Source organism: Vidua chalybeata, chromosome 1 (assembly GCF_026979565.1).
Source record: "Vidua chalybeata isolate OUT-0048 chromosome 1, bVidCha1 merged haplotype, whole genome shotgun sequence".
NCBI lineage: Eukaryota > Metazoa > Chordata > Aves > Passeriformes > Viduidae > Vidua > Vidua chalybeata.
Window position 1 is genome coordinate 107,858,305 of NC_071530.1, and position 22,977 is coordinate 107,881,281.

The window sequence follows — 22,977 nt, forward strand, 5'->3', positions numbered from 1 at the left end:
GCATAGCTCCTGGGCACAACTATGACCGGCACCCCAGGACAACAGGTCATCCAGCAGGAATAGCCTTTGCTCGGAGCACGCAGCGGCGTTGGCGAGGAATCACATGTACCGTCATGTGGTGCCAGGTTTTATTTTGATGGAGAAGCCAGAAGCCTGGCAAGGGGATTAATTTATTTTCCTCACACACATGAGGTTGGGTTAGCTTTGCAACTGGAAATGTGGTCGGAGTATATTAGGGAAAGATAGAGTTTGCCCCTTGCTTTGTTTTTTTTTTTTTGACAGTGCCAAGTTGCTGCAGTGAAAGTCATTAATGCTAATTGCAACTATTTCTTGAGATCTTAGGGATTTCTGTGTGCTTTTAAACATTCAGTGAGCAGAGGGGCAATATCAAGTAAGCAAGACTGATGCGGCTGTTCTGATAAAAAAGATGTGAAAGGATGAGCTGTATGAGTCCCAGAGTATTCCAGCTATGATTTTGTGGGTTGGAAAATGCCAGGAGACTGGAAGCATCTTCAGTGAGCAGAGGAGGAGAGTCCTCCTGGGAAGGGAGCTGTGGGATGCTGTATTGGAACAGGAGGGGCTCCAAGGTGCTTGTGCAGGTGGGGGTGTTGAGAAGTAACAAGGAGAAAACACCAAATGAGAACAAGGTACCAGAAGCAGAGGCAGAAGAAGCCATGAAAGATAATATTCAAAACAGGTCTATAATAGAATAATTACAAAACATTGACAATACATTAGTCATCCTCATGTTACGGAAGCTTCTCATTCATGTGGCTATCTGGCAGCCTCACTCCCAAGGCCAGAGATTTTCACTGCTGGGACTGAAGCCCTTTCACAGCAGGAGGCTCCAGTGACCCAACAGGTCCCCACCTGACTCATCACACATCCCACTCACACAGACCAGGTTTCCTCACCAGTTTGACCCCAGATTTCCTATGGCAAGGTCTTAGATGTCTTGTTCTATAAAGCCATTTATTCACGGTGCAGTAACACAGAAACAGCCAGAGATGGTCTGTCTGAGGATGATCCCCAGCCAAGGAACCCCTGGGCTTTTATGCCCTCACAGTCTCCAGAAGTCTCCTCTTCCTCCCAAGTCTTTGGCTCCCACCCCCCTCTCTGTGTCCATCCACTTGCTGGCTCACTGGTTCTCATCTCCTTTGTTACCCAAAAGGCTGCAATTCCCAGCTCTCTTGTGTTTCCCAGTGTCCCTTCACTTGGCTGGTGTCACCCATCATCATGCCCTGTGTTATCCCAAAGGCTGGCAGTTCATGGCCTCTCTTCTCGGGCTCCTACCCAGGCCATGTCAGTCTACAGCTTGTGAGCCGGGCTACTTGGAGCCCATGTATTCCTCAACACTCTTACTTGAATACAATAGCACTGCAGAGGAACTTGTGCAGAACCTGCAGTGGAGCCAGCACAGAAACATTCTGCCAGCTGATTAGATGTTATTCATTAAATGCAGTGCCTTTAACCACCAATCTCTTTTCACTTTGTATATACCTTGGTGTGAAAGCCATGCCTCATCTGCAAATGATATTTTGCCTCCCTCTTGTTTTTGTTCACCAGTTCATCTTCTTTGACAGATGAGGCACTGCTTGGTGCTACGGACAAGAAGCTTCAAGCCTGTTTTTGTAGCTACGCTACAGCATACAGAGTTAACATTTTCTTCTCACATATCTTTTCTCAGGGAAAACGAAAAGATACGAACAAATAGACCAAAGCAACCCCTGCCTCTCCCCTGTAACACCTTCCTGTGAAACAGAGAAAGCAACTGGTGTTGCCATAAGAGGGCACACTGCAGCTGTAGTTCCCACATAGTCCAGCAAAACTCTCATAGGAATGAGAAGTGGCAGTTGCTTCCCCTCTGAGACTGTACAGTATTTGTACTGAAGAAAGTGCAGGAGGCTTTCTATTAAGTTTCCCAAATGTCTGTTTGTCTGCTGGCTTCTCCCTTCCTACCTTGCCTTTCACCCTTCCAGCCTGTCTTGGGCTGCTTTTAAGGGAAATTTTCAAAGCTTGCAGAATTGCTGTGCTTAAAGTTAGTATTCTTTGCCAGAGTTTTGATGAATTTGTGATTTTTCTTGCTAAGTGTATTACACCCAGAGAGAACACAGCACTGCTTTGCAGTGTACTGCAGTAAGTGAGCAGAAGAGAGCAGGTGCATATAAAGGCATCCTGGTTTGGGATGAAGAGATGCAGATCACTGAGTAAGTGAGAACCTGAAACCCTGCCAGCAGCAATTTTTGCAATGAGTCCCAGCCCTTTCATAGCTAAAACAATTCTGACATTACCAGTATCAGGAGTTCAGACAAAAATAAGAAAATTGATCAATGGGCTAAAAGGACTAAAATGTACTTCAAGAACAGCAGGTGTTCTTTGGTTAAAATCATATTTAAAAAAACTCCACAAGATTTGAAGGCCACAAATTTACTGGACAGAGAGAAACTATGTAGCTTAATAGAAAGAGTGTTTAGGAAAATTGAAATAAGCAGAGGCTATGACAAATCTACTCCTTTCAGTGCAAAAAGAGTAAAGTCCTTTTGTAGGTAGGGTGGAAAAGTATTAATACATAAATGGTGGGAAAAATTTTCTCTCTGATGGAGGGGTACCTTGGATATGCTCAACATTTTTTCCCTTAATAAGTGACTTGGATAAGTGTACCGGACAGAGAGTAAGGATAAATTACCTTTGTATTCCAATGGTACTTGGCATAAGGATAAAAGACAGCACCTGGTTTGATGTGATCCTTGTTGTTCTGCTGCCTCTGAACTGTTTAGTTACCTCCACTCCCCAGGGCTGTTTGTTTTATCACATTTCTAGCCAATAGCCCTCTAGTCTGAGTGCCAGGCTCCTGTGACAGAGATCATACTTTGTTATACTTGCACACTTTGTAGCAGACTGAAGCCTTGACCTCTGGGTTATCATGCTATGGTAATGCCTAATGACACTCTGATCTGCTGGTACAGAATTGCAAGTAATAAAAAGTGATGAACATCTAGGTCAAAGAGCAAAACTCTCAGCCTTCCTAAATGCATTGATTAGGCTGTTAGGCTTCATCTCTGTTTGCTGGAAATGCCACAGCTCCTGTATATTTTTGTCAGCCTGGTTGTCAAGAAGATGAAACCGCCTACTTTCAGGTATTATGGCACCACTTTTCTATACCACGGTCCCCTAAAACCACTTGGTTAATGCTTGCTGCTTGCAGACATTGCATGCTGTTGGCACATGCTGGTTTTCTATCCAGCTAAGCATGGAAATGGTCAGACATCCTCTCAAAAATTAGTCTAAGTCTTATGGGGTGTCACTGTTATGTTGCCCCTTTACTACCTCCTGAACAAAGCTCCTAGGACTGATCACATGAATGATCTTCAAATGTATCACTTCAGACTCTGTCAGCTTGATATAAATAATTGTCATAGACTGCTGAACTAAGGTTGCTTTTCACTGAGGAGCTCTCATTTGCTCTTAACCAAGTTTTGTGGGAGACAATTAATCCAGAACAAAGTGTCTGGTAGACTGCATTTATGCTTGTGAGAAAACCGGTCACTGAAAAGAAGCATGTTGACAATTTCTTCTCAAGATTCCAGAGCCTTTGTCTGTGTCAATGACATCAAGATAAAACACATTTGTTTCTTCCAAGATTGGCTGCTTTTTGGAGCACAGTCCAATGGGGTAACCTCAATTCTGGTAATGAGGACTTAAAGCACATCATCTTGTAATTTGAAAAACTTATGTTTGCTACCACTGGACAGAATCCTGACTTAACCTCCCAGCACAACAGCATTGTTTCCATATATTAGTTTGACTAAAAGCAGCAGAAAAAGGACATCCCATTTCTTAACAGAGCAATTTATTGTTGCATCTGGGACTTTGAGCTCACCTTCAAGTTAATCTGACTAATTAGCAACATAAACTCCTGCTTCTCTTATCAGATTGGTTTGCAACTGGAATTTGACTGAAGCTATAGAGAAATGTTCTGAGAGACTACTCAGGATGATAAATTGAAGAAAAAACCCTAAAATACAGTGCAATTCCTCATGTGAAACCACTAATATGAGATATTACTTGCTGTGAAATGCCTTTTGAAGTGTCTACTTTCATGCTCTTTATTTCACCATCTATTTTTATACAAATTTTATTCTTAGCACAAACAATTTTCCCATAGTCCCTTTGAATTTACGCTAGCAGTGTCACACTGCACAGAAACACACCACCACCACCACTGCCGGGTCTCTGGCAATTTTTGTTAAGCATTGTCTGCGACAGCTTCCAAGCCACCTACTACTACGTCGATCAAGACTTCTGTTTCCAAAAGATCTAGCCCCATCCAGAGATTTTTTGAGCTCCCCTGCACTGCTGTGAGAGGCATCACCAACCTAATCCCCTGACAGCATTTAATCCCTGAGTCATTCCTAGTGGAGATACTTCACATGCTTCATCTGCTACAGAAGCACAACATCATTAAAAACAACTAATAACACAAATGTATAACAACTTTGCTGCTTGTAAAATGTTTCATCAGCCTGGCTGTATTCTTATACCCTGGATTCTCAGATCATGATGTTTCCAGATCTCACAATTGTACCAGGTGATCACATGAGATGAAAAAAAAGGCAAACAAGACGTTTTTAATTTAAAATTCCTCTAAATTTAAAAAGAGAATGTTTTGATTCTGAATTTTATCAGAACTGGTAGTATTTTGGATTCACACAATAGTTATTGTAAAGCTTTCCTAATGTTATTCCAAATCTGATTGTCTTGTTTTCACCAAACAGAGAGCACAAACCAAACTAAGACAAACCTAACCCTCTCCTATTTAACAGTAGCTATGTCCCCCAGATACTTCCTAACAATCTCTTTCAACCCAAAACTCCAATTTGTGGGTCTAGGGCAGCTCCATATTACAGATAACCCCCTGTTGCCTTGCCATGCAGGAGAGCTGGCACTAGTGAGCAAGTGGAGGGAGTTCTGTCATCAACTCAAAACTCATCCTCGTGACTGAGCAGGTTTTTGCAGTCCTGCTACCAGCATTAAGGAGGGATGGGAGAGGCACAGCCACAATGTAAAAGTATATATAATCAGGATTTTATTTCTGGCACTGCTCCTCCTTTAGGTTCCTATGTAGGTCTGTAGGAGAAAAACAGCTGACCTGTGTAAGTCACCATGCCTGGGTTACACAGATACCTCTCAAGCATAAACCTCACTAGAAAAATTGGTCTGTAAAAAAAAACCAGATTAAATCCCCATTATTATTTTTGTCAATGTCTTATCACCACCAGAGATGCTCCAAGCAGACAGAAGGATAAAAAAAAAAATTAAAAAAAGAAAAAAAGAAATGTCTGTATTAGCTCTCTTGATATTCTGACAGAAAGGATCTGGCAAGACCTACAGTCATGGCTGGAAACAAATTGGCTGATCTTCAGGACTTCCTGACATGGATTGCATTCAAGAAAGTACAAAGCAGGTGATAAAAACCCATCATGTTTCAGCAAAAGCAAGCTGTATTAAATTTACTCAGTGTATGTGTAATGATTTGTTACTTACAGAGAGCATTCATAGCTGCATGTTAAATCAAACCACAAGGAAAACACTGTCTGTGTAACAACCATGGGAGCAGACAAGGCTTCCTCTTTCCAGATTTATCTGCAGCATAAACACTTTATGTTGGCTGGAGAAATGGTAACACTGGTAAGAGAGAAAATACCAATGTTCAGAAAAGAAAGATGGGAGTCGGGTGTCTGTGTTATGTTTCCTGTTAAAGTTCACTATTAAATCTGTGGGGTAACAAGGGTGCTTAAAGACTTATTAGCCATTGGTTTTAGACCTATATATATTATTTACATGTACACACACAGACACACATATATAAATATGTTGTTATATACATATGTGTGTATATAATGTCATATACATGTATTTATATATATGTATATAACATTAAATACATACATGTATGTAAATTTAAACACTGAATTACATATATACACATATATAAATGTAATAGTAAAAGTTGTTTTGATCATTCCTAGAAATACAGAACTCAGTATTTGAAACCTGCTTTAGCTATAGAATTTCCTTCTGGCCACTGGAAAGCTTAGGGATTTCCCACCCCCTGACTACAAAACTGGAAATAAGGGTCTAGATTTTCACCTAATTTCCCAGTTAACCCTGAAACCTGAGCTGTTTCATTATTAACTAAAGTTTTGTTTGCAAGAATATAAAATGACAACTTTTCAGGCTCTTCCCATCACCCAAGACTCCAGCACTGGAGAGGAATACAAGAAAAACAAGTTTTATTTAGGAAATTGTCTGAAATATGTAGGTTTAATGATAAATTCTAAATAATTAGCAAAATGTTGAGAAAATGGATTAAAGAGGACTGAATTCAGAAGAAAAGCTTTGGTATATCATGAATGAGAGCTCATAGAAACTGTGTATTTTGTTAAGAAAAAGGCAATCTGAAATGAAAAGTCTGAATGACAAATTCAGATGCTTGGAACTTCATTGTGAAAACCTTTGCAATTTATACAGGGTCCCAAATTCATTGAAGGGACAGTTGTCTGTGCAGGAAATATAGAGAAAAGGAGCCCATACAATGGAGGGTGCCATCAGATCCTGCACAGCAAACATGTCAAACAGCCAGAAAAGTTAAAGCATCCTTTTGACAAAGAAAGAAAAAAAAAAAAGTCAATTTTTCTACTTAATTACATACAATGTTTGAGGATTCAACCTATAGAAAAAAATAAAGCTAAATGTGGACAACCTGAAAAAAACAGAACATTGTAAGAAGAAGACCAAACTGTCCCCTCCCACTAAAGCCCCCCAAACACACAGAACAATTTTTCTTCCTAGGGGGATAATAAAAATCATTTTGCCTTGACCTTTTCCTCACCACTCAGACACAATAGCAGTAGCTGCTCTATATAAACCTTAGATGCTCTTCAGCTTTGCTCTACCAAAGCATATTTATTTTAACTCAAGAAGGCTAGTGGTAAAAGAAGTTGGGGAATATTTTATTTACCCAATGATAAATCAACCTATGGTTCTTTTCTCTAAGGGTAGCTCTAGGAATGACTAGGATGCAGAGGGATCCAGATGGACTTTTTGACCTCTTTTGTTAAAGCTCCCTCCATGGCATTTGTTGGGCTTTTTCAAAGCTAAAAGGTTGGAGGACACAAAGCTTTATTCTCACATTTTAATCTTGAGGCTAGAAAAGCTTCTGCATTCATGCCCTAGAAATGTTTGCCTCCAGTAAATCTGAAGTATGCTGGGCAGCTGTGGAAGGAGGCAGAAAAACAAAAAAGCCTTGTGTCTGAAACATTAGTGTTTGTGTGCATCCTACCCTGTACAGCTGGTCTGACTCAGCTCTGAGAAGATGCTGTGCAGCTGTTTCTCTGGAGCAATACCTGTGGGCAAACAACAGCAGAGTCCAACATCTATGTACATCTTCCTGATCTCCAGAGTTCATTTTGTCCCTGCTCTGTCATCTTTAATCATGAAGCATTAGGCTTTTTCTTACTGGATATTCATGCACATATGTTCAGAACTTACAGGGACAATCAGCCATTGTTCCAGTTTTCCTATTGATGTTTTTCTTGCAAATCAGAGCCCAGGGACTGGCCACAAGCCCAAATCCCATCTTTTCAAAACTGATTACTTCTTTGCTGGGACACTGTTTGCTCTAATGCAATTGTCTGAGACCGGGTTTGGCTGGTGCAAACCTACTTCATCTCTTCTGGAAACGAAGGCAGGATTTACCCTATGTACTGTACAACTCTGGCAAGTCAAAGCAGATGAAATGCCCCCCTCTCCCCCTGGGGTAATTCTGCTGCTGGCTAGAAAAAGTGGCCCCAAGTCCAAAGTGGCAGCAGCAGCTTGAAGAAGCTCACAGAAGGGGGATCTAGAGACTAAACCATCTCATTCCAGCTCTGATGAGCTCATTCAGCTGGAAAGGCAAAACAAAACAAAATATGCATGCATTCCTGGCTGAATATGGACCACGAGGCAGCTAGGCATTGAGATACCATGCAAATGGAAATAATTAAGTACTGGAACAGAATAGCAGAGATATCACTAGGAACTATCAAAGGAAATTTTTGAGGAACAATGAATGACTCTCCAATGCCCCGAGATTTGCTGTTCTAAAATAATGAAACAATTCCCACAGAATAAATGAAATTAACACTAAGGTAGAGTGGAATAATGGTAAAATATTTCGCATGCTAGAAAGTTACAAAATATCTTAGGCAATCAATTCTTAAATGGTTGAAATGTGCGAAAGAAAACCTTGTGGCAAATGAACTTTGGGAGGAAGAGCAGTAGAATCCAAATAGCTCTGTGGCAGCAGGAGATGGCCATGACCCCATTTCAAGCTGAAAACCATATGGCTCAGGAAAAAGTGGAAATAAATGACCAAGTCATTAGGATCCCAGTGGGGCAAGCAGCAATCCCAAATGGCAGCTGGTCTCCCACAGTTTTACCCACTGATCTTGTCCACTGCTGGGAAGAAGTAAACACGCCATGTCGTGCCTCCCTGCACCTTTCACACCCAGGCATGTGCACACACATGCACATATGTGAACATTTTAATAGAAACATGTTTATTAACAAGAAACTCTAGGCATCCCGTGAATTCCAGAGGTTTTTATGAAGATTCATGTCAGAAGGAAAATAGGGATGAAACATGACAGGAAGCTCATCACTGTGCATGAGCAGAGGATAGCAGTTGGGAATTCTGTTTGCCAGGCATGTCCACAGAAAACCTTTGCCTCTCCCATCCCACATGGCAAGGTGAGAGACAAATAATACAAGCTCCTTTTGCCTTTCCAAAGAACATTATGATAGCTTTTTTTAGTCTGATTATGCCACAGTTCTTCTACTTGTAAGGATTGCTTTTCTAATGAGGCAAGAAAAGTCAAAAGAAATGAATAGCCAAGATAACAGTTATCAGTCTGATATAAATAAAGCAGTGTATAATGTTTGCAATACACTACAATCTAGAACTGATAAAGGAGTCCAAAGACAAATGAGGGTTTAAAAGGAAGCTGATATTGGAAATATCTACTCTCTAAGTTCTTTTTTTAAGCAGATGACTGGGTCACAGTTGCTGTTTGTAGCTGTCACTGCTGAAGCCAGTGTTGCCACTGAAGCCTAGAGTAAGGACATTACTCACTCAGTACAGCTCAGTGGGATCCAAAAAAGGCTCAGATGAGATCCAAAGGCCTCACTCACATCCTCATACAATGGGGACCATGTTTTAAATCTGTGATACCTCAGTGCCAGTAACCTCCAGGTAAGAGGTATACTACAAAGATCTCCCTTGCCCACATGGTTGCTTTTGTGTTCTTCACAGGTCCCTTCATCTTAACACTGCAGACAACTCCATCACGATGTGTTTGTCTTTGTAACTCTCCAGATGCCCATATTGTGCTTGTTTCAAAATGTCAGAGTGGCTCCTTCCTCATGTGATTATGACACCAAAATAATTTTACTAGTTCCACCTAAATTCCCTTGGGAACCTGTTTCAGTAAGGTACAAATCATGTGTGTATTAAGTAATATGCAACATATACACTCCCCTAGGCCTCTTGGGAGGTGCCTCTGGAGCTTGAAGAAGCTGAAGGCAAGAGCTAAAGCACCGCAAGGGTGAGTATCAGGCACGAGCCATTCCTACTGATTAGAAGCTATCCCAGGTGATGTATTCTCATATTAGTCATTTCCAGGATCCTAATTTACCCCCATTAATGTCATAGGAGCTAAACTTTGCATTCTAAGCAAAGAGCTAGACAACTAGAAATGTAAATACCACAGGATCTGATTCCTGTTGCTGAAGATCATCATGGGAGCTTGGTCTCACAAGCTGTGTTTTAGTGAAAGGGGTCTGAAGTGCCAGTATAATTTCTATCACTTTTCAAAACCTTGGCTCTTCTGCTAGTCCTATGAGTTTTTAATCCATTTGGCAAAATCAGTGATGTACATACATGACCTGGTTTCAGCTGTTTCTCAGTAGCTGGTACAGTGCTGTGTTTTTGGATTTGGTGTGAGAATAATATTGATAACACACTGATGTTTTGGCCTTTTTTTATTCAACTGCTCTTACCTCAACATAGAAGTTTTAGTTTTGATTCTCCTCCCCATTCCACTGGGCTAGGAGTGGGGGAGGTGAGCGAGTGGCTGTGTGGTGCTTAGTTCCCAGCTGGGCTTAAACCATGACAGCATACCAGCATAATTTTTGCTATAATTGGTTTAGCTCATTTCCTTAAAAATATTAAATCATTTGCACAAGCAGCTCTCTTCTCTGATATTTTTCCACAGTAAATCATTAATTCTCTGTTGCATACATTTCCAGACTCCTCTTAGACATGTTCTATGGACTGGATTTGGGGTTTCTCCTTATATTTCAGTCCTGAGCTTTAGGATCATGAAATGTTTCCAATGATCACAAGATGCCTTTTTTTTTTTTCTTTTGGACACATGTTTATTTGCAACAGCAGTGTGAGATACAGTAGAATACATGTGGGAACCAGATAACCATGTGTTATTTTATAGTGAATTTTTCAGTAGATTATTCCAAATATTACATATTTTAAGTCCCATTATATTAGTTCTGATATCGTGGTGACTAAGCACTTAAACAATAAGCAGTCTTGTGGAAAAATCCATATACACAGTTTGCTTTACCTCATTTGTCCTAAATTTCAGACTGCAACAGGATGGCTTAGATCATACAAGTGGGTAGGAAATACTTCAGTCTATATTTACATAATATCTACTTAGAAAGTCCTTGAGAAACTCAGATACACACAGGCTGAATTGAGATACAAAAAATTGTGCATGGTGTTTTCACCTCTCACCTTGAAAAGAAAGACTCACAATGAAAATTCTCACATATTTTAATAAGATTTAAAATATTGGATGGTGTATAATATCCTGAATGTGTTACACAGCCAGCAGATAAGATGTTTCAGAGCACAGTGGCAGCTGCTCTGCCATCAAGCACTAGAAAGGTAGATGGCCATCTAGCTTTCTAAGCACATACTGTGGTAATTACTAATAATAAGAAATAAAGCACATTTTGAAAAGCTGACATGCAAATATATGTGACAAACCTAAACATGGCATGAGATGAATCTCACTCCTACTTCCACTGAAAGGTGGAACACTTTAACAGAAGCATTATCATGACTTGATAACTTGAATGCTGCAAGGTTTCTTCATGTTTTTTTTTTTCCTGAGAATAGCTAGAATTTGGGTGACGAACTCCTCAGAGTACACACAGCCTAAAAGGTATTTGTGTGCTTCAATGGAATCACCCTTGGCTTCCATGCTTTCTTTTCTGAAACCCAGTGACTTATTATGAAGGTGCTTGTTAAAGTGCAAATATAGCATGGAAAACAATAGTGCTATCATGGAGGAGTGGGACTCATCCTGTTTTTTGGGGCCCCAAAATGATGACAGACCTGCCAGTCTTCCTGTGATTTCCATTCACAATCATAAAAAAAAATTCCCACCAAAACCAAGAAATGTTTTAAGAGAACATCAAGTATGTTATGAGATGCAGTGTAGAGCTGAAGAGCTTTAGAACACAAATCTCACTCAAACAGTATCAAAGTATGTGTTTAAAAAAGCTACTAATCCAAAAGCATCTTGAATCCATAAAAAGGTCATGCCAGTCTATTATTTAACCAAGCATGACTATTGTACAGTGCTGATACCATTGCAAGACAGCTTAGAGGAGCACATATCTCTGTGCTAAACAAAGTCCTAATAGATGCTGAAGAGTGATATTCCCTTATATGAATGTTGTGGGACAGAACCACCTGTGATTACAGCCACTGCTAAGGATTTACTTTAGGGTGGGTCATAAACCTCAAGTTGCATACATTTTCTTCCAAAATTAAGCACACTGCTGAAAGCCTTGGATTTTAGAAAAAACACGGTGAAGTGTGTCAGAGAAGCCATCAGGCCCCCAAAGAGCTCAGGATCATTTCCACCATAGTCAATGACAAACTCCTCCACAAGTTTTAATCTGTGGGATCAGGAGCAGACCTACCACACATTGCTTACCTGCTAATGTCTAATGGCATGGAAGCAACCTTTACTATCAGGTGGCCTCTATTTTAGTATCCCTTCTTTTCCCTGATCTTTTAAGAAGTGTCAGGATCTTATCCTCAATAAGAAGCTCTGCCGGTTCGGGGGCTGGTTCTGAGTGTTTGCCACAGTTCATTAATACAGAGTGTTTCAGGAAAAAGATCCTTCTAACAGAGGTGGCTGGTGCTATGCTCACATTATGCTCACCTCAGCAGCAGAATCAGGCTGGGTGAGGAAAACACACATCAAGCCATTTGTGTAAAGGACCCTTAAGCATAAAACAAATCACAGCTTCTTATTTAAATAACTCAGTACCATGCAAAATTCACAAATTAAGGAGTGTCTTTAAGTACAAAAAATGCAAACCTTTGCTTAAAAATCCACCAATTCTATGTGTATTACTCTTTACCTTTTTAAGCCATGCAAAAGGTTTAACCAAAATATCCCTTTAACAAATATAGTTTGGAACTATGTAAAGAAAAAGCCCAAATAACTGCCTAGACAAATCCCCCAATAAGTTTTGATCTTTCTCATTGAATCTCTTTATCATGGTATTTATCCATCTGAGCAGAGGTCTAACACCACACCTGTGCTGCCTGTCCCTTGGGAGACTTAGTCCTTGCTCTGGGAAGGAGCTCTAATCTGTAATTTGACATTGTCCATTGCAGGTCCCCTGCCACACTCAACTGCAAATGCAAAAAGGAGTCATGAATCTCATGCTCAGTGCAGGGAACTTGCGCCACACAGTCAGGGATTAAGACAAGAAAAATGTGAAACTTGAAGAAGGACATGCTGGGACTATACAAGGCTGCAAGCTGGGATACTAGAATTGCCCTTGGATCATAGTGCACAGATTTGAGGGTTGTAGTGGTTTATTATCTCATTAGAAACATCTCATTCCCTGTAATAAAGATTGCATGTAGAGTATGTCAAAGAACAGATGAGGCTAATACAGCCCACAGTGAGGACTATTTTTTTTTTCCTCTCTTATTGCTAAATAAACAGGGATAGCTTTTCAATTTAAAAACAAAAACTACATAATGATGGTAATAATACCATGCTCCTGACTGGTCTGCAGCTGCATATTGTAAAACCCAAAGCCACTGATCAGAAACAAAAGCAGTAAGTCAGTAAGAGCTTTACAGAAACGTTCTGCTGGGGTGATTATGTCTGGCAAAAACCTCTATAGGGGAAAGACTGTTTACCAAATATATTGCATGTCCTTTTGCCCCTAAAACACCCTGCAAGCACTTGAACCTTTTTCTACCAACAGATAAAGAAACCTTTGCCAGAGGTGTAGTTTTTGACTATGTGAACACTGGAATAAGCAGGGAACCTGTTCAAATAGCTAGGCATCAGTTACAACAAAAAGCCAGAAGCAGTCATATTTTTAGCATCTGTTATAAAAAAATATTTCCCAATCAGTGTCTCAATACAGTTAAAAGTTAAACCCCCTCTATATTACTAATAAATTAAAAAAAAACACTATCTCCAACCATCTTGTAAGAAAATAGGTAAGTAATTTAAACCTTTAGTTTACATAAATTAGCACAGAAATGTGTATTCAAACAAGTGCACTGAAAACAGATATGCCTTCTTTTCTTCTGATATCTCTTATTTAAGTTATTAAGTAACAGGAAAGCCTTTATATTCTTTGCATGACCTTGAGAGTCTGCTAACACTGAATGGTCAATAGTCAAACCCCAGGAGAATGTTTCACCAGATAGACAGTGACAAGAGGGAGCATGAAGTACAATCAACTGCTTTGCAGCCTTATTACCCTACACTTCAACATTCCATTTCTGCATATTTACTCTTGGGGATGAAGGTAATGTATTTATACAGTGAATCACATGAGTGAAATTTGATGGGTTGATAGAATTTTTTCTTAAAAGCCTGTTAAAGTATCATTTTTTCAGAGGTAGTCTGCAAGGCAATAGTGATGTACATGAGTGGAAACAATACTCCTTTGCTTGACTGTGGATAAAACTCTTAAATAGTGCTGGTGCTGTCTCTGAACCTTGCAGAGAAGGCTTAATGGGTAAGATGTTATAATCGGTGCTGACAACAGCCAATTAAGTGTCAGAAGAACAATCTGATAAGTAGGTCTTCATGTCTATAGGCATTTCCTGGTATGTCTTAACTGTCAATCTGGATGTTACACATCTCTATCTTTATCTCATTATTGACTGCTTTATTAAAGGAGAATGCTTTCATCTCTTTTTTTGACTTTAGGGTTGCTTCAGAAAGAAGGAAAGGAAAATACTAGGAACAAGTCTAAATTTGGAATAGTAGAAGGGGAATCCTAATTATAGAAAAGTCCTAATCTTCCAACTGAGCAGGCATATGGTTTGGTGACACCACTCCATGCAGCTGCCCACACCATACCTTTCAAGAAGTGGAAGGTGCTCAGTCTAGAGGAGATCTGTTTCTTTAATGGGTGGAAGGATATCTGTGGACGTGCTAGCAGGCTGCTCTCTGCTTTCAGTGCTTCTTGCTAGTCATACAGAAGACAACACCTCGCTGGATGGATCTCTTCCCTTCTTGTCATCACCCCTGTCGATATCAATCACATGAACTATGCCAGGCTTCAGGATCAGGTCATCGGTCTCTACGTGGCTCCTGTTGTCATCCACCTCGATGTACTTGCCCTTGGAGGGCTGGCTAGCCTTACCAAAGACGTCTTTGAAGCGGCGCTTGAGTTCAACGTCTGGGCAATAGACGTACTCATACAGAGCACCGGCAAGGACTGCTCCGATTATTGGTCCCACCCAGTACACCTGCAAAAAAAGAGGTGGGAAAAAAATCCCAAGCATTAAGCTTTTAAATGAATAGTGATAAGAAGACTGACAAGCAGGCCCACTTCTTCAAAGGGAAATAATTTTGTAAAGTTTTATTGATCTATCTCTTTACAGGAGGTCTCTTCTAAACTTTTTATTGCTCTTTGCCAGCTGCAGACCACAAATATGGACTTTCTGCAAGAAGACACACAAAGGAAACATCGATGTAGAGAAGTGATTTTCTTTCTCCATTTCGAACCAAGATGACAGTGAACTTTCAAGGAAAAAAGAGCCCTTCCTAGTGTCCACACAAAGAGTTCTGATTTGGTATTTCAGACTTATGTTTCCAAAATATTTCAAATTTGGCATTTAATCCTGCAGAATACAACAGGCAGTCAACCACAACAGGCAGTCTGATAATCTAATTTAAATAAGCAAATACAATGGATATAACACAACTTTGTAGGTACCTATCTATTTCATCATGACAGGCAGCAGAGCAGTAACATTAGTAGGTGCCAAAGCCCACAGTCTCCCATCGATGGTGTGCCAATGTCACTGCTCTGGAGAAGAAAAGGCTGTCTTTCCAAGTGGCCAGGACAGTAACTAAGCTTCTCCTGCAAGTTTTTCCATGGTGCATTTGTTTATTGTTTATAGCTTTAGTTATAAATTACAGGCTTCCTCAGAGTATGGATAATTAATCTTGTGAAAAAACTACAGCAGTTTTTCATATGAACAAGCCATTCACTGATAACTGGGTAAATCTGCCTCAATAGGATAACTCTTGGGAACAAAGTTACACATGGTATTGTGTTTGCAGAATTGAAGCCTTAGGGCCTGAAGACAATGCTATTTCTATTCTTAGCTGCAGTGGGAGCAATGTGGGCTTCATACTTTAAAAATCAAGAAAATCCTTATAAGCACTATAATATGCAGCTCTTCCAGTTAGTACTGAAAGTGTCCCTAGAAGTGATTTCCCTCTCTATAATTAGGTGAGGCTGAGCTGTGATCCATCTCTCCCTTATAAAATATGAAATGTTTTTTTATAACTTGGATTGTTGGATGCTATAGAAATTTACTGCATCATTCACAGCCTGCTTATAACATTGTTTCCTGCGCTACTGCTCCTGGCTAAGCTGACACTTTCAAACTGAAGCAGGTAACATCTGGCCTGGTCTGCAAATACCAGACTGCAACCTCTTCATCTCTCACTGCAGGCATTTGCCGAGACAGGTTCTCCCCCAGGAACCAGATCACAGAGGGTCCCTGTTCTCATTTTATACATCTGCCCTAGTTTGCTGCAGAACCAGGTGAAATGTGAAGTTGACAGAATTACTTCCATAGCTCCTCAGCAGCAGGACCAGTGGGGTTTGCAATCTTTGCAATCTGCCTTGGAGGATTTTTCTTTCCAGCATTCTTTCAGTCTCCTTGGGTCGCTTTTTTTTTTTTTTTTTTTTTTTTTTTTTTTTTTTTTTTTTTTGTTTTTTGTTTTTGTTTTTGTTTTGTTTTGTTTTTTTAAACTTTTCATATGACTTCCTTTCTACCCCAGCTACTACCTCCACAAAACAGCCCCTGAATAGTAAGATGCTATTCCAACATGCTGCATGCTGCACTACAGTCCTAGGTGAGGAGCATGATGATGCCTAAGCTTGGGGCAAGTCAGTGGCTGTCCTCCTTGAGGATGGTCTCTATGGGATGTACTGGGAGAGATAACTGAAAGCAAATGATGTATGAAAAATCCTGACCACTGTTTGTTGCTATGATGAAGTATGAAAGGAGAGTTACCCATTGGTTTTCCCATCTGCCCATAATGACAGCAGGTCCAAATGATCGAGCTGGGTTCATACTGGCACCGGTGTAATTGATCTAAAGCAGAGAGAAAATGTTGCCTGTTATTAAAGTCTGGAAGGCAGTGATTCGATTTCTATGGGACACCCTGGTTTTGTAAAGCTCCTCCTCTTTACAACAGATATCATCACTCTCCTGAGTCTTAACACAAAGTTAAAAAAAGTCATCACATGAACAGCCAGAAAAGGTCTGGTGCAACACCCTTCCCAAGAGGACACTCCTGAGACTCCAAAGTGCTTTGGCATAGATGGATAAAGAATATAGCAGCTATATAGCTTTAATTGCTCTAAAGGTCACAAAAGTTTCCTTTTACTTCTGAAGTAGTCATAAAGGGTAAAGGGATCTATTTTTTAAAGAGAAACCATTAACTTACAGCAAATAAATGTCCAATTGCAACAGAAAATCCAATTGCTAAAGCTACTGAACCAGTAACATCACTTCGTTTTGAATCACAGCTAGCAAAAATAGTAAAAACCAGCTGGAATGTAATTATCAATTCCACCAGGAGTCCATGCCCAGCAGAAAGATCTCGGTGTACCTGGAAGAAGGCAAAGAAACACCAGAAATGAAGAAAAGATGATTTTGTAAATTAGAAAGCCATAGTACAAAGTGAAATACAACAACGAACTTTTAGAGGTACAGATTCCCCCCTCTTCACTCTTCTCCCTTTCTGGTTTTTTTTTTTTTTTTGACTTTAAAATGGTTTTTGATTTTGGAAAACAGGGAAAATCAATGCTGGACTGAGAACAGAAGGCCTAATAGTAACATCCAACTGAAACTTCAAAGTTAGACTGCAGAAGTATAGTTTATTTTTACAGAGGGATTTGCAAATGCTGCACTTCCCTTTCACCAATTTTTTTTTCTTGGGAGCACTGTAATTTACTATTCAATTATAAATTCATTAATTAGCCCTGACTTAATTAATTTAAATTTCAATTAAAAATTAAGCAGTGTGCGGCTGAAGTGCATTTTTAATAAGTCCTGCAACAGGGCTAACTGATGGTATTCCTTATTAGTTTAGAACAAAGCTGAAATCTAAGCCACAATCTATTTCAAAAGTATGTCATTTTAAATTGATGTTTTTTCAATCCCCATCATAATAGCATGGAATTAATTTCCCCCTTCCCCAGACCATATAAAAATGGCATTTCACGCATATATTATTTAAATTTTGTATGTAAATTAACACTACCTGCTGTCATCAGATTTGGGGAAGTTCTAGGAAAGAGATCTTCTATAAAAAGGTCAGCTATAGCTATTACACTGCATAAACCCATCCTAAGGAGAGCTTTAAGCCCTGTCTGGATGTTGTAAATAAACCAGCAAGCTGTGAAAATCTGTGCCTGAGCTCTCCTCATTCTGTGTGACACTGATTCTATTTTCTCAGGGTCTGAGCTAGCCTAGTTCAAGAGGCAGAGGAGAAGTGATTACCGCAGTGACTCCCAGGCCTCCCACCACGCTGGGCGGTGTGACAAGGTAAAGGATGCCCGCGCCCACGATGGCTCCCAGGCACTGGGCAAGAATGTAGAAGACGGACTTGGCAAGGCTGATCTTCCTCGTGCAGACCATTGCCACAGTCACAGCAGGGTTGATGTGGCCTCCGCTGATGTGTCCAAAGCACTGCACCATGGTGGCAATGCTGAGTCCAAAGCAGAGGGATATAAGGACCATGTCTACAGGCAGGGGCTTCTCTGCTCCACCCCAGTTGATCGTGGAGCCAAGGCTGAGGAGGACAAAAATGAGCATGGCCAAAAATTCTGCCGAAACGGCTTTCCAGAAGGGCTGAGTCCAGACTCCTTTAAACGCGACCATAATTCTCTCACACTTACACAGACGTCCACACTTACTGAAAAGGAAAGCAAATCTTCATCAGAAGTCACCAAATAAACCTTACGCTCTCCTGTTAGGGGCTGCTCTTCAGCAGACTTTGGAGAGAAGGTGGCAACACTGAGTATCCTTGGGCTGGGACAACCACAGACTACACTCTTAGAGCAGACTGCCCTTAAAACATGCCCAGTGTTGGAGTGTCTGCAGGACACCGGGTAATTAATCCCTCCTTTGATAACTCTGTATAGTTTCAGCTCCCAAAAAGCAACATCTGTGTATTTTGAAATGATCATGAAATTAAGTGTACTCTTTTATGCTAGCTGGCCTCTGATTTAGAGGCTGTAGAGTTCTACCACTTCCAGTGGCCTGTTGATCATCATGTTCAGTAAATCAGTGAGTATCTTTTTTCTATGCAAATCTGTAGTTTTCACAAAACAGGTAAGATAATTCAATAAAAAGCAGTATCTTAGTCGAAGCCTAGTGGTTTTGATGACAGCGTAGTTCTGGGGAGTTGCCCTGGGAGCCAGAAGAGAAATCTTCCTTCTATTTGCTTGAACACTCACACAGACCAGTATTTCAATTTATATTTATACAAGGAGCCATTTCTTCACTGTGGATAGTAGGTGGAAATTGAATTCAGGCAGGAGAATAGATGCAATCCTACATTCTGACCTTTAAATCAATCGTGTAATCAATAAAATGCTTTCTTTTGGGCTAATGGTACCAATTGAGCTGGGGACTAGAGCAATATTTTCTGCATGTGTGGTGTGTAAAACTCTGCATGGCAAAGAAAGAAGTGTCTTGGCTTTTTTCCCTGTCTGAAGATGCCATTTATTAGTCTACACCGCCTTCCTGATGAGTTACAATTTTGCTAGATGTTCAGATACCTATGAAAGTGGGTCACCAAAGAAAAGTTATTTGTGGTATTAATAAATTAGGAGAATAAGCCAAAAGGGAAGCATTTTAATTAGTTTCTAAGGAATGCTAAAAAGATTCTTCTCTAAAAACAAAAGCAAGAAACATCCAACCCATCCAAAAATTAGAAAACAAAAGAAAGAATATTCAGCTGCTACATTTGGGAACAGAATTTCAAGTGGAAGATGGATGAATTTATGCCCAGTTATCTATGGTAACTGAGCTACAATGCATATTTAATACCAGTTACATCAGAAAGAAGCATAAAAGGCATGTCTGCCCTTTTCAAATCATTGCAAGAGGAATGGCCCATGAATTTCTTAACAGTTCCAGTGAGTAAGGGAAAAGCAATTTAATGCAGTGACTGGAGCAAATAAGTTGTTTCCCTGACTAATTTCCTATGCTAATTTACTCTGTATTTTGGATAGGCCTTTTGAGCTCTGTCTCAGTTCTCTAGACTTTCAGATGAGAACAATTACATTCTCTCCTAAAAATGGCTCTTGTAAAGTGCTTATGAAGGGATCTGAGACACTTGAAAGAGACATGTTCTTCTAGAGAAGTGAAGCCAGAACCTCAAAAGAGAATAAAGTAATAGCCAAAATCTTCTGATTTTATGTCAAACTCAAGACAAATGGAAAGATGTTTTTGTAAGATCTCGTATTAACAGTCAGTTAATGACCAACCATCCAGGCTAGACTTTTTGTACAAAATGAACCTAAAATCATTGCCTCCCTCAAAGCTGAAGGTCACAGGTATTTTGGCTGTTCTTACCTTTGAACCCTATGCCCAGATTCACACTGATGCTTCCTCACTAATAATTTATCTTAGTCACCTGAGTAAGATACAGGTGCTATATCCATACTGAGAAAAGCTCATTTTCCCAGTTCCCTGGCCATGTTCCAGGTGAACATAGGGATGACACATATAGTGAAGCCCGCGGAAAAGAAACCTGGGACCTGGGTGCACAGACAAAGGGAGCAGCACTCAGCTACTCTTTTGTCCCTCAGCTCAACTGGGATGTAACTTGGATTTCCCTGTGCAAGCCCTGGTGTTATATTCAAGAGTTCTGAAAAATTTCCAGCCACCAAGGGCACTATGGGGGAATGTAGGCTTATGGAGCATCCTGATGTCTTTGTTCAAATATGCCTGACCATCTTTCTGTACTCAGAGAACAGCAAGATCAGCAAATTAATGACACGCCTTCATCCCAGAAAGTGGACAGAAAAAGGTGCTTGTATTTGGCATTAAGATCAAGCAGTTGGCTTCTCACTGGTTGTGGAACATCTTGGAAAATCATCTTAAGAGTGAGTGTGTGTGTGCACATCCATGTGGAAGATCACATCTTCTACTGGACTGCTGGTGGGCCTGATTAGGAGGAGGCTACTGCTTATGGAAAATTGTTTCTCCAGCTGAGAGCACGTGCAGTCAATTCAGTCAATCTTATTTGCAGCCCTGAAAATGCAGAAATGCTGCATGCAAGCCAAATGCTTCAAACACAACAGCTGGCTCATCAACGTAAGTTTTTGTTTTTCTGGAAAAGCATGCTACATAGAACTCTGTCAGCCATATTTACAGTTAACGAACTAAACATCTATTTTTAATCCATACCTGCTTTTTTTTGGAAGCAGAGTGTTTTTCTATGATTTCAACACCAGGCAAAATGCTCAGCTTTGAGGGCCAAATTTTTATTTTAAATTGCACACCTTTCCTCCCTACAGCAAAACCCCCTATAAATGTTAATAAAAGCTTAATACTGTGTCTGAGCCCTGAGCCCAGGTTTTCACTTAAATCTAAAGGCAATCAGCAACTCAGAAACCAAAACCATCCTGAACATCCACTATTTGTTCAGCATACAGTTAAATTTAAAGGCTGGAGATGAGACAGTGATGGCTGCAACAGGTCTGAAATTGAAATGGGACCTCTCAGCAGCTAAGATTTGCCATCAAAGTTGCAAAACAATTGTGGGGTTCTTTTTTTTTTTTTTTTTTTTTTAATTTGGTTTGGTTTGGTTTTTTTTTTTTTTTTTTTTTTTTTTTGAGTGGTTTTGTTCATGTTTTCCTCAGATAAATTCAAAATACAACAGAAAACCACTTTAATGTGATGGTCACACATAAATTTCACAGGTGGGCACACTGGAAATTCTCTGGTCTGGGCTACAAGATTACACAGTAAATTGTGTCTGATAGGACGCAAGGTGGGTTTTGCAGATCACATTGCCAGCAGGGCTTCAGGCATGATTATGGCTTCAAAGCCATAACAATGTAAATCGTAACAAAGGTTTCGGTACAAAAGTCAAACAGTATTTTAAAAATTCTTCGTTTTCTAACTAATATAATTTCATGGAGCAGAGCACACATCCCGGATGCAGGCTTGCGGCCAGCCACTCCACACGACAGTGCTGTCACACTTAAGTTCTGTGCGTGCAGTGGCTATTTACAGTGGCATCTCCGCAGCAAACTCCCACGCTGCCCGTCCTGAGCTCGCACCGCCGGCTGGAGCTCAAATGGACACCGGGCACCTGCCGGCCAACTTTGAGGGAGGAGGGAGACACGCCACTGTTGCAAAACCAGCGCACGGTCGCAGGGCTTGCGTGTAACCATTTGGCCTCATTTTCCAAAAAGCTAAATGAGCGACTGGCATGGATATCCACAGGAGGTGGGGAGCCTTGGGAGCCCAGTACCGCAACTTTTTCGCTGTGCAGTACCTAGGCTTTCTCCACACACGACACTCTATTGCAGGACCGCAAGTGGACAGCAGAGTTTTAACATGTGGAAAGAGATTGTGAATTTGCTTCTCTCTGCACCCTTCGCACCTCTGATGTTAAAAACTCCAGAGCGACCGACAGGCTCCGATAGTGCCTTCGGGAAGGGGGAGCTGCTGCCTGGCTGCCATCCCTCAGTGCAAAACGCAGGAGAAAGGCAACAGCGCGGAGCCCCGCACCTGGCCGCGCACTCCTGCCGGGGCCGGACGCTCCCATCCCGCGGCCGCGCACCCCACTGGCCCAAGCTTTCCCATAAACTCATCTCTGGTTTGGGGGGGCTGTCCCCGCCCGCCTGCCTGTCTCCTGCCTGTCTCCCGCCTGCCTCCTGCCTTCCCTCCCTCCCCCGCTCCGCGCCCCGCGCACAGCCGCGCACTCACCCGCGGCGCGGAGCGGCCGCTCCGTCGCTCATGCCTCTCCGGCGGGCGCGGGTGAGCGGCGGGGCCGGGGCGGGGGCCGGGGCGGGGGCCGGGACCTGGGCCGGGGCCGGGGCCGGGGCGGGGGCGGGACGGCTCCCGAGCGTGCGGCGGCCGCGCCGCGCTCCGCTCCCTACCTGCTGCGCCGGGCGGGCGGGCGGCACTCGAGGAACGGGCGCCGGAGCACCGGCTGCGGGTCGGCTGCGGTCATGTGCCTCTGCAGAGCAAGGCGGGGGGTCGCGGCTGCCGGGCAAAGAGAAGCGAGAGCCCTGTGCTCCTGCGGCGCGGGGCCGCCCGGCAATGGGGAGGACTCAAAGGCTGCTCAGTTTCTTCTCTGCCACGCA

General features: G+C 41.5%; 1 protein-coding gene across 1 annotated transcript; it reads right to left on the minus strand.

The window, feature by feature from the left end:
- Positions 1–10,873: 10,873 nt before the first annotated feature.
- AQP4 (aquaporin 4) lies at positions 10,874–22,638 on the minus strand. The gene is made up of 5 exons (XM_053945764.1): positions 22,598–22,638; positions 18,149–18,563; positions 17,091–17,255; positions 16,655–16,735; positions 10,874–14,869 (listed from the first exon to the last, which is right to left on the minus strand). Exons 1-5 carry the CDS (start codon positions 22,627–22,629, stop codon positions 14,591–14,593), a joined length of 972 nt encoding a protein of 323 aa, XP_053801739.1. The 5' UTR covers positions 22,630–22,638; the 3' UTR covers positions 10,874–14,590.
- Between the last annotated feature and the right edge of the window lie 339 nt (positions 22,639–22,977).

Excerpts from the sequence above, each read along its gene's own strand:
- AQP4 (XM_053945764.1), bottom strand. The coding sequence starts at position 22,629 with ATGAGCGACGGAGCGGCCGCTCCGCGCCGCGG. Across the intron at positions 18,564-22,597 it reads GCGGCCGCTCCGCGCCGCGG|TAAGTGTGGACGTCTGTGTA; the intron begins GTGAGTGCGCGG and ends TTTCCTTTTCAG. Across the intron at positions 14,870-16,654 it reads GCAGATGGGAAAACCAATGG|GTGTACTGGGTGGGACCAAT; the intron begins GTAACTCTCCTT and ends CTTTTTTTGCAG.